This window comes from Boleophthalmus pectinirostris, unplaced genomic scaffold (genome assembly GCF_026225935.1).
Source record: "Boleophthalmus pectinirostris isolate CB_2022bp ecotype Guang Dong unplaced genomic scaffold, ASM2622593v1 HiC_scaffold_18, whole genome shotgun sequence".
Classification (NCBI taxonomy): domain Eukaryota; kingdom Metazoa; phylum Chordata; class Actinopteri; order Gobiiformes; family Gobiidae; genus Boleophthalmus; species Boleophthalmus pectinirostris.
This window is the reverse complement of record NW_026571133.1, coordinates 43,360,696-43,376,474: the sequence shown is the minus strand read 5'-3', so window position 1 is coordinate 43,376,474 and position 15,779 is coordinate 43,360,696. Positions and strand designations below refer to the sequence as shown.

Genomic DNA, 15,779 nt, shown 5'->3' with positions numbered 1-15,779 from the left:
TCCATGTATTAATGGTTCTCGTGTTCAAACTTATTCAACCTTTTTTAGACTTTTCAATCAATATTTATGCTCAAGTTTTTCCACAAATTTCACTTGACAAATTTGATTTGTGTAAACATGTGTAAGCAGACCAACAGCTCCAACAGTCCAGTGTATAAATGAAGTATAACAGATACACCACACGACTTTAAAGCAGATATATATATATATATATATATATATATATATATATATATTTATTTATTTTTTTTACTATGTTATAGAGGTTTCTCCTCACCATTTAGTCACCCAACGTTGTATTTAGACTGATTTGTGGATGTTTGAGCAAGCTTGAATTGTTTATTTTCAAGACACCATTTTGCCGATCTACCCCCATTTACACCGACATATGCCCACTACTCTGTACTCTGTAACTTTCTATCTCCAATTTTATTTTCCTAATCAGTGATACAAGTAGGATTCAGTGTTGTGCAGTAATTTTGGCACAAATGAAATAAAAATCTGTGGCTCGCCAGCATGATGTACAGCTCGGAGGTGCCGACAGCTGCACCGTGATGTCAGCTCCCATTGGGCATGGCAGTTTTCTAACGTGGAAGTCAGTGGACTGTTTCTTTTATTAAGCTGTTTTAGATGAATAATGCACTTTAAAAATCACATTATATTTAGTTTGTTTTGTATCTGGGATTAGCCTAATGACGGTTCTTGTGTTTCCAGTGCTGTCCAGAGGGGTGCAGGGGCAGAGCGCGTCTTCGGTCAGCTCTGAGATTAAATCTGAAGATGAGGTGGACGAGAACCTGCTTCAGGACCCGAAAGCCCTGGACACAAAGGAGGAGGACATCGATGGGAAAGAGCTCAAAGCTTTAGAGAGGTCAAGATCTAGGTATCCTCTGTAAGCCCCACCAGTCCATCAGACTGACCAGTCCAGCCCCACGCACAGCCAACCCGCTGCCATCAAAACAATATATTTGGCTTTTTTATACAAAGAGAACGAGATGCATCTGTAGTGTGGTCTTTAGTTGTACAAGTCACTTGATTGAGAAAAAGGAATAGAACGAGCCACTAAATGGTATTTGAACATTTCTCATGTATAATTTGAACAGTTATTTGTTACAGCAAGATGATTTTCAGTAACCATTTTTATTTTTTTGGCTTGTCTCATTTCACATCATTAGTACATATGAAATTCAATGGCTTTATCAATATGCATTTATGGTCTTGTCAGTAACAATATATTTAATGGAGAAAAGGTGTTAAAGTTAATTAAAAAAGAGTGAATGTATGCACTCTTGAAAGCTGTGTGTGTATGTGTGTGTGTGTGTGTGTGTGTGTGTACTAAATGTGTATTGTTCAACATTCATGTATGTATTTGAATGCGTCAGATTGTATGTCCTACTGTGGCATAGTGCAGTGCTGTGTGCAGCGTTAAAGCCTTCCCCCTTGGTTCATTTGCATTGCACATACATTTAAATGGTGCACATGTCCAAGCCCCGTGGTGGAGCTGTGGTCACTCTGATGGACTCTGCAGTTGTGTTGAGGAGAAGCTAAATTCTCCCCAAAAGTGGCAGTGGGCCTCATTCTTGGCTTCTTCTCACACAGCGAATGGGCCAATCTTCAGTATGTTCTAGGAAGAGCCTCATGACGTCAGAAGCAGAGTTCAAAACTGAAAACTCAAATTTATTGTTTAACTGTCAAAATGAACATGTTTTAGGGTTAATAGATACGTAATTGCTGGGTCCTTCCGCATGAAACCATAACTAGCACAAAGTTCAATATTCTCTGTCAAGACAAAATGTAAGGTGGACTATTTATTCACCATTGTTTTGTTGAAACACAAAGCCCTTACTGTTGTCAGTTGGATTTTCAGCCACACAATTAATATGGGAACATTCTTTTTTACACTTGACAAATCTGATTATGTGACACACAGATCACACTGTCCAGTATATAAGCTGAAGTATAGTATATACACATAGTTATTGGCCCTCCCTCTAAACTTAATACATCAAATCCTATAATATCATGAATTCAACCCATTTTCACTGCTCTGGTGTGCTGAGCTTTTCCTTTATTTTTTTTCTCACTGTGTAACTTGGATTTTGCTTTCCCTTTGGTTATCATAGCAATAATGATGACGAAGACCTGACGCCGGAGCAGAAGATGGAGCGTGAGCGGGAGCGGAGGATGGCCAATAACGCCCGGGAGCGTCTGCGGGTGCGGGACATTAATGAGGCCTTCAAGGAGCTGGGCCGAATGGTCCAGCTGCACCTGAAGAGTGACAAACCCCAGACCAAGTTGCTCATCCTTCACCAGGCTGTGGCAGTCATCCTCAGCCTGGAGCAGCAGGTCCGAGGTCAGACTCCACTGTTACTTTTCAAGTGCATGCACATTTTAGTGGACTGCACACCGCGGTGGACAGTTCTGCACACCGCGGTGGACAGTTCTGCACACCGCGGTGGACAGTACTGCACACCGCGGTGGACAGTACTGCACACCGCGGTGGACAGTACTGCACACCGCGGTGGACAGTACTGCACACCGCGGTGGACAGTACTGCACACCGCGGTGGACAGTACTGCACACCGCGGTGGACAGTACTGCACACCGCGGTGGACAGTACTGCACACCGCGTGGACAGTACTGCACACCGCGGTGGACAGTACTGCACACCGCGGTGGACAGTACTGCACACCGCGGTGGACAGTACTGCACACTGGACAGTACTGCATACTGGTGGACTGCACACTGCGGTGGACTGCACACTGGTGGATTGTCAGGGAGTTAGTTCAGGTTATTATTTCTAAGAAGATTTTGTGAATCTGTGCAGAGAGAAACCTGAACCCAAAGGCAGCGTGCCTGAAACGGCGTGAAGAAGAGAAGGTTACTGTGGCGACAGAAGGGCCTCCACTGTCTCTGGCTCCTGCACACCATCCCATGGGCTCAGATGGTTCCATGGGACATATGTAAAATGGTCAGAGCACTGCACACTACCCTCAATTTATCATTTGCAGAAAACCATCAAATACTTCAGTAACATAAAGGTTACGCAGAAGGCTGTGTGACTGTGTTCTCTGTAGACTGTTGTATGATTGTGTGTTCTCTGTAGACTGTTGTATGATTGTGTGTTCTCTGTAGACTGTTGTATGATTGTGTGTTCTCTGTAGACTGTTGTATGATTGTGTGTTCTATTTACAGTTCCACGGAGCTAGGCTGCAGAAGACTACTTCCTCGTCATCTTCTACAACTGAAGCTCTGTATACCTTTATAACAGAAATCTTACTTTCCATTTTATCAACATTCCCACTTTTAAAAACAAATGTTTTTTTTGTTTGTTTGTTTTTTTTATATATGTATAAATAAATATATATATATATATAAGAAGATGAAATGGTCTAAAAGGTGCAAAGGGCGCACATTAAATGAACTCATGGGATAATTTACAAATGAAAACATATCACAGTGTTTGATGGATTCTTTTGTAAAAAAAATAAATAAATAAATAAAAAGGAGCACAGACTGAACAGCAGTTTATCAACACTGTGGAAGAAGCTGTGCCTCAAGTTCTTTTGGGTGCAACAAGAACAAAAAGAACAAAAACACAAACCAACAATGCATATTTCACAGCAGAATTTATGAAGGAAACATCTTCACTACCTGAGGTCTACAGAAATCTGGAGACCTCACGCATTCCCAAGGCCCACATTGTCCCACAGAGCTAAGCTTTGGGAGTGTAGGCACTGACAGTGAAAATTCTTCAGATTAATGTCTTTTCATTGAATACCCTGTCCTAAACCAGCTGCCAATCTGCCTAAAGAATTCATTCCATAATGATTATGTTTTTTTTGATGATCTCTAAATGATAAATCAAGGGGCTGCATATAATGAAACACATGTGTTTGGTTCATTTGAGGTGTTGCACTCTCTGCAAACATTATTACAATGAGATAAGAGATGTATGCATATGGCAATCATGTTCATAAATATACATATACATAAATCATTTAAGATTTATGTCATATCAGTCATGTTCCAGTCCATTGAATGAATGAAAGAGATTAACGTAATGTTTGGTTACACCTTATAATAACTACAGAATTGATTATATTTTATATAACTTACAGGGTGAATCTTATAAGAATCAACATGTAAGATTATTGGTGATGGATGCCCCCATGTCACCATGGAGATAGATCACTTTTATGTCATTCTGTCAAATGTTAGAGCAAAGAATGAATATCTCCATGGCGACAAGCAGATGGAAGACCATAAGAGTGACAAATCAGGTCTGTGGAGAGACAAGCCTCTCACAGCAGGGGTGCATATTTCAGCGTTTTAGTGCAAGAAACATACCTGCCATCAAATAAATCTCTATTAAAAAAAATTACTTAAATGTTACATGGCAGGGCTTTAATTAAGGGCTTAGTGTTAGAAGTTAGGGTGTTCATTAAGTAGTTACTAAGCCTGAATAATAATGAAAAAACTAAACAAAACATTATAGCCTTTTATGAAACCTAATCATGTGCAGTTATTATAAAGTGTTACCTACACCCACTAACACGGTTCAGGCCCCTGAATAGTTCATTGCCATGTTTCAGCAGGAACTCCCAGTGGAAAGAAAAGTGACTGTGGTGCAAGTGAACGCTGTCACGACTATTGCTGCTTCCTCTCCCTCTTGGAGCGATCAGATTATGAAAATTGTCAGTGTGCAGCTCAAGTATAGTTGGGCCTTTTTAGGTTGTGTTTACCCCATTATCCTTAATGAAAAAATAATAATAATTATATATATATATATATATATATATATATATATTATATATATATATATATATATATATATATATATATATACATATATATATACATATATATATATATTAATTTTTTTTTTTCCTGTATGTGGCTCTCATTTGGAGACAAAAGTCTGATTGACACATTGTCTGCATAAGGATACTTTTATTAAGCCCCATATAATTCTTTTAGGCATCTGACTATGCCAGTGAGGTGTACAAGTGAAAGATCGAACATGTTTTTTTTCCACATTTTTTTGACATAACAAGCATAAAACCATATTAAAGTGGCACTAAAAACCTCCACCCTCAGCAGTCCAAACATGGCTAAACAAGGCAGTGCCTAGAGGACTAAACTGTATGAACATTTCAATTCTCCTTCGGTCCCCTCTGTAGCACTGAAATCGCCCTTGTCCTCACTGCTTCATTATTCACCTCCTCCTGCCTGCTCTAAGTGTGTCCTTCAACTGGACTTCTCCTTGTAGGCACCAAGTCCAGCCTAAACAAGATAAATGATTTTCTCCATTCTCAGTCTTAAAAGATTACCCATTAACTTCAACTGCTTCAAAAATGAGCAGCCCCCGTTTATCACATGCACACATACAATCAACCACATCACAGCCATCCTCTAACCACTCCACTGGCTCCCCTCATATGCCGCATTCAAAGCCTCGCACCTCCATATCTGTCTGAGCTCCTGCATATGGTCACCCCTCCCTGCTCCAGCTCCCTCTGCTCCTTCTCACCAACTGTTTGCTCCCCCTTCAGAGCATGCAACCGCTTATATATGAAAATCTGTTTGTCATGAATTTGTGAAAAAAAGTTTTTTAAAAAAAGACCTTGACAAATGATGAAGTCAGTCAGATTCTTAATGTGATTGCTGGTGTAGGAGGGTGTGCTGATCTCGTAAACAAGTAGCCATTATAAAAATCAATAAATAAATAGATTACCATGAGTACCTATAAACTGCAGTACTGAGTTAAGTCGGGCCTGGAGGAGCATTTGTGCACATTGATGAAATGAATTCAGTGATGTACTGTTTATATAGCTACAATGCCACCTTATTTACGAGATGAGAAAAATGTGTTTGTCACAGGCAATTAAATATTTACACACATATTCTCTTTAATATGACATATACATACCTCTAAGGACATACCTGTCTCCAACTGTGTGGCCCTAACAATGTATTCAATGATTGTTTTAAATGGTCAATGAACTGAGTTGTATATACACCAACATTCAGGATGATGCAAGAAAGAAAAGCAGAAGGATGACTGCGTTTACCCTGCAGTCGCAAGGGGCAGGGGCCTTTATTAACATGACATGATTAATATTATTATTACTAAAACGCACAGATTGAGTATCAGAATCAGATTTTGTAGTGTTGAGTAGCATTTTAAAATCAATAAGAGTAAATAAGAAAAGTCAACCTCATGTTTGTTTCGACTGTCCCACAGACCCGACATCTCTTACCAATGTGCCTTTCAGAGTATCATTTGCCAGAGAAGGACATGAGCTGCTCTTAGAGAAATGCAATGCTCTTGTTTTGTCATTCGGTTCTATGCAGGTGGGTTTTTTTACAAGACTTGGGAACAATAATATAAAGATGAATCCAATGTTTATAGTAAAAAGGGGAGGGGACAAGGTGAATTTGCATTTCATGTTGTGTACGCTTGTAATTAGACAGTGCCCTCTTGTGGGCATGAACAGTTGCTATGGTTCTGTCCTGTCCTTGTGCTCTTGGAGGAGTGTGCTTTTTTTTTTTTGTTTCTGCTAAACCCTGGCATGTGCGTGTTTTAGGGTGTACACTCCTGTTGTTGACTTTGATTTGGACATTTTTTTTCTATTAATAAATTATCTTTAAAGTGCATATGTTAGGTTTTTTTTTTTTTTTTTTTCTAATTATTTAGTTTGGTAGGAGAATACTGCACAAATTATTATTATACTTAGTTTTAGAGAAAAAAAGAGGAGACAAAGATTTTCACCTAGTCAGCTATAAGATATTTGACCCTATCCGACCCTTTAAACATTGATTTGTTTTTGGGTTTTAGTTTTTTTTTTAAACAAATTAGAAGTGTTGCCATAAAGGGAAGTAGGTTAGCTTTGTTGCTCATGAGTGACATTTTAATCTACTTATTCAAAGTTTATTCAAAGAAGTCATGTACACAGTGAAAAAACAAAAACAAAACTTAAATGCATTGCTGTTTAGTTATGTTTTAGTGAAATTAGACAAACCTGTCACATGCACTTTAACTGCAAACAAGTTGAAATATTTGAGCAGTCACTTTAAAAACAATTCAGTATTTTGGGACACTGCTGTGGGTTAGAGTCGAAGGTGGACGGGCAAGAGAAAGTCCTAATGAGTAGCTTGGGACAACTGTTTTAATCTGCTTTTTCAGGCTCTTATGGAAATGGTTCACATGCTCTTCCCTGTCACAGTCATCTTCCCAAATGATTCCTGCTTTTCGTTCAGTTCACGTGGGGAACATTCCTTTCAGATGATGATCCTGAATGAATTGGCTTTCCTATGAGCCAGTGTAGTCCCCATTGCGTCTACGTGCTAGTACTTTGTAAGATTATCTTTTATGTTTTTAATTCCTATGAATTATCATTAAAAGTGTTATTATGACATTGGAGTTTATGTCTATGTTGTATGAATACAAATGCACCCGAATCACTCATCATGAGACAGTTTGAGAAATGCTAAAATAAAAGAAGACAGAAAATGAATGGTGGGCAATATCACAGCATTTATTTTATATTTATGTACAAGAAATCTAGAGCATGACCTGGACATGCAACTTTATGGCCAGGGTTCAATAAAACCGTTTGACCACATGCTTTCTAAACAACTGTATGCAATCAAAAATGTGATCTCTAAAATGGTGTATGTAAAATTTCTATTTTTACATGTGTAATGTTGTTTCTTTTTCCTTGTAATTTTGCTCATGCCATTGAGAATCCAGTGTATGTGTTGGACAAACAGTGTGCTTTCTGTTTGGGTTCAAAGGGAAAATGTCTGCGTTCAAACCTCACAGCCTCCTGTCGTTTTTACTTCTATCATACACAACAGCACCACCACCACCAGGGAGATGGTGCTGTTGAGGCTCTTTGACTCTATCACTAGTACAGGAGAGCAGAGTAGTCAAAATCTGTACACAAATAAGAATAATGTTAAATAATGCACAAAAAATAATGTCATATTGTCAACACAAAGCTCAAAGACTTACTCAGTAAGAGTAACCAAATCTTTTGCTCTAGTAACAGTTCTATTACATCAATAAAACGTTTTTTTTTTTTTTTTTTTTTTTTAACTATTATCCAAGTAGGAGTAAAAGTATGCTGCTAGTATGCCTCTTTAAAAAGTCACTCAAGTAAATCTAAATGCATACGTTTTATCCAGGTCTTATTAAAAGTATGGCTCTGGCATAGTGAATGATTCAATGTTGCCCTTTGTGAAAAAGATGATCTGAGTGCTGACATAATTGCCCAGAAATGATTTTCATCTCTTCTATAGTTGCATTATTGTAACAGATTGTGCTTTGTCTCTCATCAGACACAATATGACGTAATGCACAGCCAGTGCTACATCTCATTTATCTTTCCTTCCTTCTTTCTCCTTGATTCCTCTCCTCATTCCTCCATTTTTCAAATGTTAGTCAAATAGGCCAGATTAAGCAGTGTCCCAAAGCTCAGAGGAGGCATGGAAACCACAGAGGAAACCTGAGTGAGGGTTCAATAGGCACACTTCCTGAACATCATCATCATCATCATCATCATCATTTTAACAAGTGAACACATGTATCTTAAAATAAAGGTGTAATTTGATTTAAAAGTCCTGAACTAATAATATAACATCACCTTTAGTATGTTTCCCCTTCTAGTGTCATTATGTTCATAACCAGGGCCTAATGGCAGCATGTCTCATTCACCTTCAGCTCATGTCTCCCCTTGCTTCCCTCCTCTGCTCTGCTCCTCTCCACCCTGTGTCTCCTCTGTGGGCTTCAAATGAAGCTCAAGAGCTCCATCACCTGCAGAAAAAATGTTCCACACCCTCAAACTGAAGGATAGAATTCCCAGTCATTTGGCCAAAAATGCCTATGGGGCCATGGGAAACTGTCAGATTTCAGGATAAAATTCTATTTAACTTTCATGGATTTGATTCAAACTTGGCATAATTCATGATTATATTTGAAATATTATCCAGGTGAAATTTGAGTCTTGTATCTTTATAATCCTCAAACACACCTATGAGAGCACATTTTTGTGAATTTCATTTGGATATAAATAAAATCTGGTGATTCATTTTTTTCAAATGTTTCTTTATTTGCTCAACCAGCATCTTGCATTTTAATTCATATTTTAATGATTGCTGACTTTGTTCATAAAGTCAGTGCATTTCATTTCCAAAAAATAAAGTATCTTCCAGTTGCTTGATGCAAACTGGATTTGTTTTTTTGTTTTTTTTGGGGGGGGGGGGTCCTCTTTAAGAGCCTGATTTATGTCAAAGTTTACTGGCCATCATTTTTCAAATGTATTATTATTTTTTTGACAATGGCATATTTAACATATAAAAAAAAAAAAAAAAAAAATTGAGGGTATTTTTGCCTATATTAAAACCATCATCAAAATTAATATATATATATATATATATATATATATATATATATATATATATATATATATATATATATATATATATAAACCCTTTATTTCTCAATGCATTCTCATAAAGTCGGTTCACGGTAGAAATATAACAAAAGTGTATTATTTTCAATTCAGTTGATGATTAATTTTTTTGGTGCTGATTACTCAACCCGGGTGTATGTGGAATATTAGTAGCAACAATCATTTATTTACCTTTTTTTTTTTTTTGCAAAGTCAAATAAACACTTCGCAGGAGCTGCCCATTGGAACCCAATCAAATGACCTTTTTGAACCTGCAGTAAGAAGGCATTCATCTCCACTTTCTCTACATCATCTGAACCTCTGGCTTTCATGTTCTGAGGTACTTTTTGCTGTTTACATAATTTATTGAATATTAAGCACAATGTAAATGAAAGGCTACTTTTACTGATCATATTTCATACTTCTGGTATTGCACCTGCATCCCTCTATTTATCTCATCAAAAACAAGTGTTTATAAAAAATGCTAAATTAGATGCATTTGAACCATTTATCATATAAGGTAAATTACTTAGAAGTCAATGACGAATTACTTGCATTTCCATTGTTGACCATATAAGGTAACATTACATCATCCTCCAAAAAATGTCAGAGGTTTCAGAAAATATATAAGACTAAGATATCGCACGCTTAATACTTTGTACAATGGCTGGTTGAATAGTGATTACAATAGAAGTCAATTGACTATTTTTGTGCTCAAGGGCCAAGAAAGGCAATATCTTTCCTAGAACAAATTAGAACAGTTATCAGTAAAGTAATTCGATTACAGTTTGATTACTCGTTATTTATTTAACCATAATCGTGGCAGATTTCCCTTCCAGCACCTCGCATCTACAATAGTTACTTGAAAGCCAGAGTCCCATAATGCTCTTGTCTTTGTCTCTTCTATGTAACAGTCAATCAAGTACTTTTGTCTTTGACATGTGCGTTATGCTTGGGTGACTTGGTTTGGACAGTACCACATGACACGTGCACATTTTTCTTTACCGTCCAGTGTTCAGTTTTCCAGGATTTGGAACATTAAAGGGCCCATCTCATGTAAAATCAACTTTTCAGAGCTTTCTACCTTCTAAGAGTGATGTGTGGCCTTGTACATGTCTCTGAAGTGGTTTTTAGATTGGTTCAGAGGTTTATTAACAAACTGCAGTGTGTTTCTGCCTCCCTCCCACGTGACAACGAACAGGAGCCTGATACAGAGATGACGTAACAGATACACCTAACTCACGTTTGACCACCTCCACCACCTCCAACCACCTCCACCACCTCCACCACCTCCACCACCTCCAACACCTCCACCTCCACCACCTCCACCACCACCTCCACCACCTCCACCACTCCACCACCCTCCACTCCACCTCCAACACTCCACCCCTCCACACTCCACCTCCACCACCTCCACCACCTCCACCACCTCCACCACCTCCAACAACCTCCACCCTCCACCGCCTCCAACCTCCACCACCTCCACCACCTCCACCACCTCCACCACCTCCAACACCTCCACCTCCACACCTCCACACCTCCACACCTCCACCCCTCCACACCTCCACCCTCCACCCTCCAACACCTCCACACCTCCACCACCTCCACCACCTCCACCACCTCCACCACCTCCACCGCCTCCAACCGCCTCCAACACCTCCACACTCCAACACCTCCACGCCTCCAACACTCCACCCTCCACCCACCTCCACCGCCTCCACCGCCTCCACCACCTCCACCACCTCCACCACCTCCACCACCTCCACCACCTCCACACCTCCACCCTCCACCGCCTCCACCGCCTCCACCGCCTCCACCGCCTCCAACCTCCACCGCCTCCACACCTCCAACCCCTCCAACACCTCCACCGCTCCACCGCCTCCACCACCTCCACCACCTCCACCACCTCCACCACCTCCAACACCTCCACCACCTCCACCACCTCCAACACCTCCACCACCTCCACCTCCACCACCTCCAACACCTCCACCACCTCCACCACTTCCAACAAAAAAACAACTAAACCAGGTCTAAACCAGGACTAAACCAGGGCCAAGAGAACAAACATGAATTTTCAGGATGTGGTTGTTACATTCATGTAGTTTTAAAAAACATGACAATATCAAGTAATCCAAAGTATTCAGATTACATTACTCACTTTAAGTAATTTAATGGATTACATTACAAACTACATTTTGGTGTATGTAATCTGTAATCTGTAATCTGTAGGGGAATACATTTTAAAAGTCACCTTCCCAACACTGACGATATTACATTGATGCTAACAACATAGTCTACTTCTTTGATAAGTTTTCTGTCACATCAGCGACTCTGCAGATGTGGTTGTCTTTAAGCAGGTTTAATAACACTTGAAAAGGTGAAACTGTAGAGCAGACAAATGTAACATTACAATATGTCTATAACAAGTACAAAGACACAAAGTAACACCTGTAAGTACAAGGTTGTAACTCCACACACTGAAGGTTATCCGACGCTGTTTTGAGAGCTGCGTGGTTTGTGTGTAATTATCATATTACAATGCTAGTATTAAAAACAAACAAGTAATTACGACTAAAGTTGTTGAACATAGGTAGAAATGCATACCGGCGATGCAACCTCAAAAAATAAAAAAAATTGCCGACTCAGAAAGCATGTGCGTGTTGTATCGTCTGCTGTTCACAACCGTCACTACCAGTTCAATAAAGTTCGATTCGGTACTTGCTCTGCGTGCAATTTCAAAGGTGTCCACTAGATGACACCATGCACAAGCAAAACTTAAGAATTATAAAGACAGGTGAATTATATAGTTAAACATTTTTAAACAACTTTTTATACATAACAGAACAAATATATTATCAATTAATAATGTCTTAAACTGTCATAAAGATGAACACCTAAACAAAAGCGACAGCATAAGCTCATTGTTCTACACTGCAGTGAACACGATATAATAAGTTGATCTACTAGTGTTTATTAATACTTTACCAATCAGTAATGTTCCGCTGTAGCCGACGCGGTGCTTGTGCTTCGTGCACTTCAAAGTCCTCGTCTGAATCCGGGTCGAAAACATAAAGTTGAAATCGCTGCATCTCCATGATGAATAAAAGTTTATTCGTACCACTATCAGACCGCTAAACGGGGCGTGACTGCAGCGCTGTACACAGGGTGCACCTGTCTCCGCCTCCCTCCCTGAGATGAGCGGAGGAAGGGCGGCTCACTCGGAGTCTACGTCACGTTTGGAGGGCGGAGCCTGTGCTTTCTCAGGACGGGCGGGGGGAGGAGCAATAGTCGGACTTTCATAGTTCCTGGTCTGTGACTGAATCCAAGAAATCAGTAAGATTTCAGAACTATTGTGTAATGGATGTTCCAAAACCCAAATAGTGCTTCTATATGTGCATAAGATACAATGTGAAAAGAGTTATTTTTGCATGAGGTGGGCCCTTTAACTTTTGACCTTATTCGCAATTGTAAGGCTTAAAAATGTAAACACCATTGTACACAAATAACTTCTTGACATGATCACATGGAGAACTTTTAGGTGATGTCTACATCAGGTTGACCTGTCCAGTGCTTCTGGCAGGGAGGGGGCATCTTTTGACCAAGCCAGCCTTATTTTTCTTTAAGTAATATATGTTTTTTATGTATTTATATTTTCAGACTATTCAGTAATTGTGGCCCATTAACATCTGTGTATTTTAACTTAATAGACATTGGTGGCCATTTTATGTGGGTTTAATTACTTTGGGTTTACTGTGGTTCAACATTGAGTTTTTATTCATTTTGATTCGGATTTGTTTTCTTCTTGCTCCATGGCTATATTAATCAGACATTGGCAGGTGACAAAACAGCAGACAAAGGCTGTTGTGGTGGACATTCCAATACCAATTGATGGGAACATAAATAAATAAAATTAAAATAAACTTTAAATGAGAGAGGGCCTGGAAGGTGAAAGCATTAGAGGTGTCCATGATCATCAGAGCACTTGGGGCTGTAACCACCAAACTGGAGGAGTGGAGTACAGTAGATCCCAGGAAAAACATCACAGTAAAACATACAATACTGTATGTAATTTGAATATGGGTGAAGACTAGAATGTATGCAGTATACAAGAAAAAAAATACAAAATTATCAACTTTCTTTATAATTATATTTATTAACCAAAAAACAAAAGCAAACAAATAATGCTATCTAATTTACAAATAACTTCAAAGACATGCCCCAAAACTTGATGAATATAAAATATTAAACCCGCGAGTTTGTTTGTTTTTATGTAGATCCCCATTAGCTCCTGAATAAGTGTGCCCAAGAGGCCTCAGCACTAACAGACATAAACATGGGAGTGGCTCAGCATGAGCAGACATTCATGTGGGAGCGGCCTCGGCACATGGAGATGTTAAGATGGACTTCTTCTGACTGGTGAGAAGCAGACAGTTGTGGAACAACTTAGAGTGTCTCGATTATGTTGCAAAACATGATCAGTGTGATTCACTTTAATCTTAGTCTTAACAATAAAACATTGTGTCTTAAAGGCTAAGGTAAAGGTAAAATAACTTATGTGTCATTGCTTGTCATAACCTGTTGTTTACTTTTCTTTCTTTGTGGAATGAAGCTCCTGGCAGCAAGAACAGATAGACAAAAACTACTGTACAGAGTACAGTGTCATAAGAAACGTTGGCATGTTGGTAAACATGAAAATAGAATGCTTTAAAAAGGTCTGAATGTGTTATATTATTCGTTTTTTAATAGATCATTAAAGTAGTTACAAAATATTCTGCTCATAACAATAACAAATGGCACCTGGGTTATATTTTTAAAGTAAAATGTATTCATAGTTTATCACTGTACAGCAATCATTGGTGTCCCAATACATTTATTTATAATTGTAATACAGATCTTTTAAAATGTGTCATTAGTTCCAAATTTCAGAATGGAAGCAAAATGGATAAACCCAGTTTTCAAAGATCAACTGTCATCACATCTAAAAGGATTTCTAACATAAAAGAAGCGCAATGTTCATGTTCAGGATACAAAATATATCTTTTTCTAGCTTTGTATTATACTTTTTTGAGCTTCAAAAAAAAAAAAAAAAAAAATACAATTTGTGGTTAAGTATGTAATATATATGTAGATAAAATAGAATAAAATAAAAACTATTGTATGGTCCACATTTCTGGAAGTATTTGTACAGTAAAATAAAAAAATCTGAATTTTACCTTCATCAAAAATACAAAATTTGTCATAATTTTCTATTACACAAACAAGGTAAAATACATTACATGATGTTTTCTGATGCGCACTGATATGCATTACATTTATTACCTTTCCTCTTCCCTCACCTGACCGATGACCCCACCACTACCCCTCCCTCTACCCTCTGCTTTGAGTGGAACCATGGGAGTACATATTTGAACCAGAGATAGATGCAGGCCAGTCTTGGACCCATCACCAGCTTATCCATAAAAGTGGATCTCTCCTTCACTGTGGTTCTCCTCAAAGTTGATCTTCTTCCCACTATTTATAATAATTATTTTTTGGGGAAGGAAAGAGAAGGGGTCTAAGGCCAGGGAATCTTTCAGGACAATTCACCATTTGCTTTTATCCTGTGAATGTTGGTTCTTCTGCCTGTCTGTTATTGTCCAGTTACTGCTTCATTGTTTGTTGTAATTTTGGGGGCTACAAAAACAAAATTTCATAAACATTTCTTCAAAATAAACAATGTATATTGGCAACTGAAACAAATTGAAAAGCTACAGCAAATGCTTTTAATTTAGTTCAAATGAACGTTCCTGGATAAATGAAGGACTACACTGGTGTGAGTGAGGACTATCGTGGTCTGAAACAGTTCAAGAATGCAAAATTGAGTTGCTCTTGGAATTAAAACGTCTCAAAGTCCAACACAAACATTATTTACATCATTGTGGTTTATTTGAAAAAGCCCTCAGAAAAATCCCCCGCTCTCACCCAAGCACAGATGCAAGTGTCCCCAGTTTTCCAAAATGTCTGCAACAGGATCAGGTGCAGTTGCAGGTGAGAGAAAACACACCTTTTCTGACTAATCTGACTAAAGGAGGCAACCCAGTCTACTTACTTAATGGGTAAAAGACATTTTCACAGCATTCTTTTTAAATACATACATTCTAGACTTTGGTAACAGTTTCTGTTTTAGATTGATCTTCCTCCTCCTCCTCATCATCGATGCTTAGGTCAATTCTCAGGTTGTCCAGTGTTTGACGCATGGTTAGAGTCTCCTTACGCCTATATTAAATAAATGAACAAATACATACATTCATGAATTAATACAAAATGAAAAGTAGTCATGATAAA

General features: G+C 38.6%; 2 protein-coding genes across 3 annotated transcripts in view; one reads left to right on the top strand and one right to left on the bottom strand.

Annotated features, from left to right (window-relative positions):
* The window catches only part of LOC110172473 (transcription factor 4), a 39,052-nt gene extending 34,313 nt beyond the window's left edge, over positions 1-4,739 (top strand). For both annotated transcript variants that reach the window (XM_020938350.2, XM_020938349.2), the window contains exons 10-13: positions 715-868; positions 2,121-2,350; positions 2,825-2,968; positions 3,193-4,739. In XM_020938350.2, the coding sequence (XP_020794009.1) occupies positions 715-868; positions 2,121-2,350; positions 2,825-2,964 (524 nt within the window). In that variant the 3' untranslated portion in view covers positions 2,965-2,968; positions 3,193-4,739. The remainder of the gene's footprint in view (positions 1-714; positions 869-2,120; positions 2,351-2,824; positions 2,969-3,192) is intronic.
* Positions 4,740-13,588: 8,849 nt separating this feature from the next.
* The window catches only part of LOC110172425 (cingulin-like protein 1), a 47,198-nt gene continuing 45,007 nt past the window's right edge, over positions 13,589-15,779 (bottom strand). Inside the window, exon 20 of the mRNA XM_055153213.1 lies at positions 13,589-15,710. Coding sequence (XP_055009188.1) covers positions 15,593-15,710 — 118 coding nt within the window. The 3' untranslated portion in view covers positions 13,589-15,592. The remainder of the gene's footprint in view (positions 15,711-15,779) is intronic.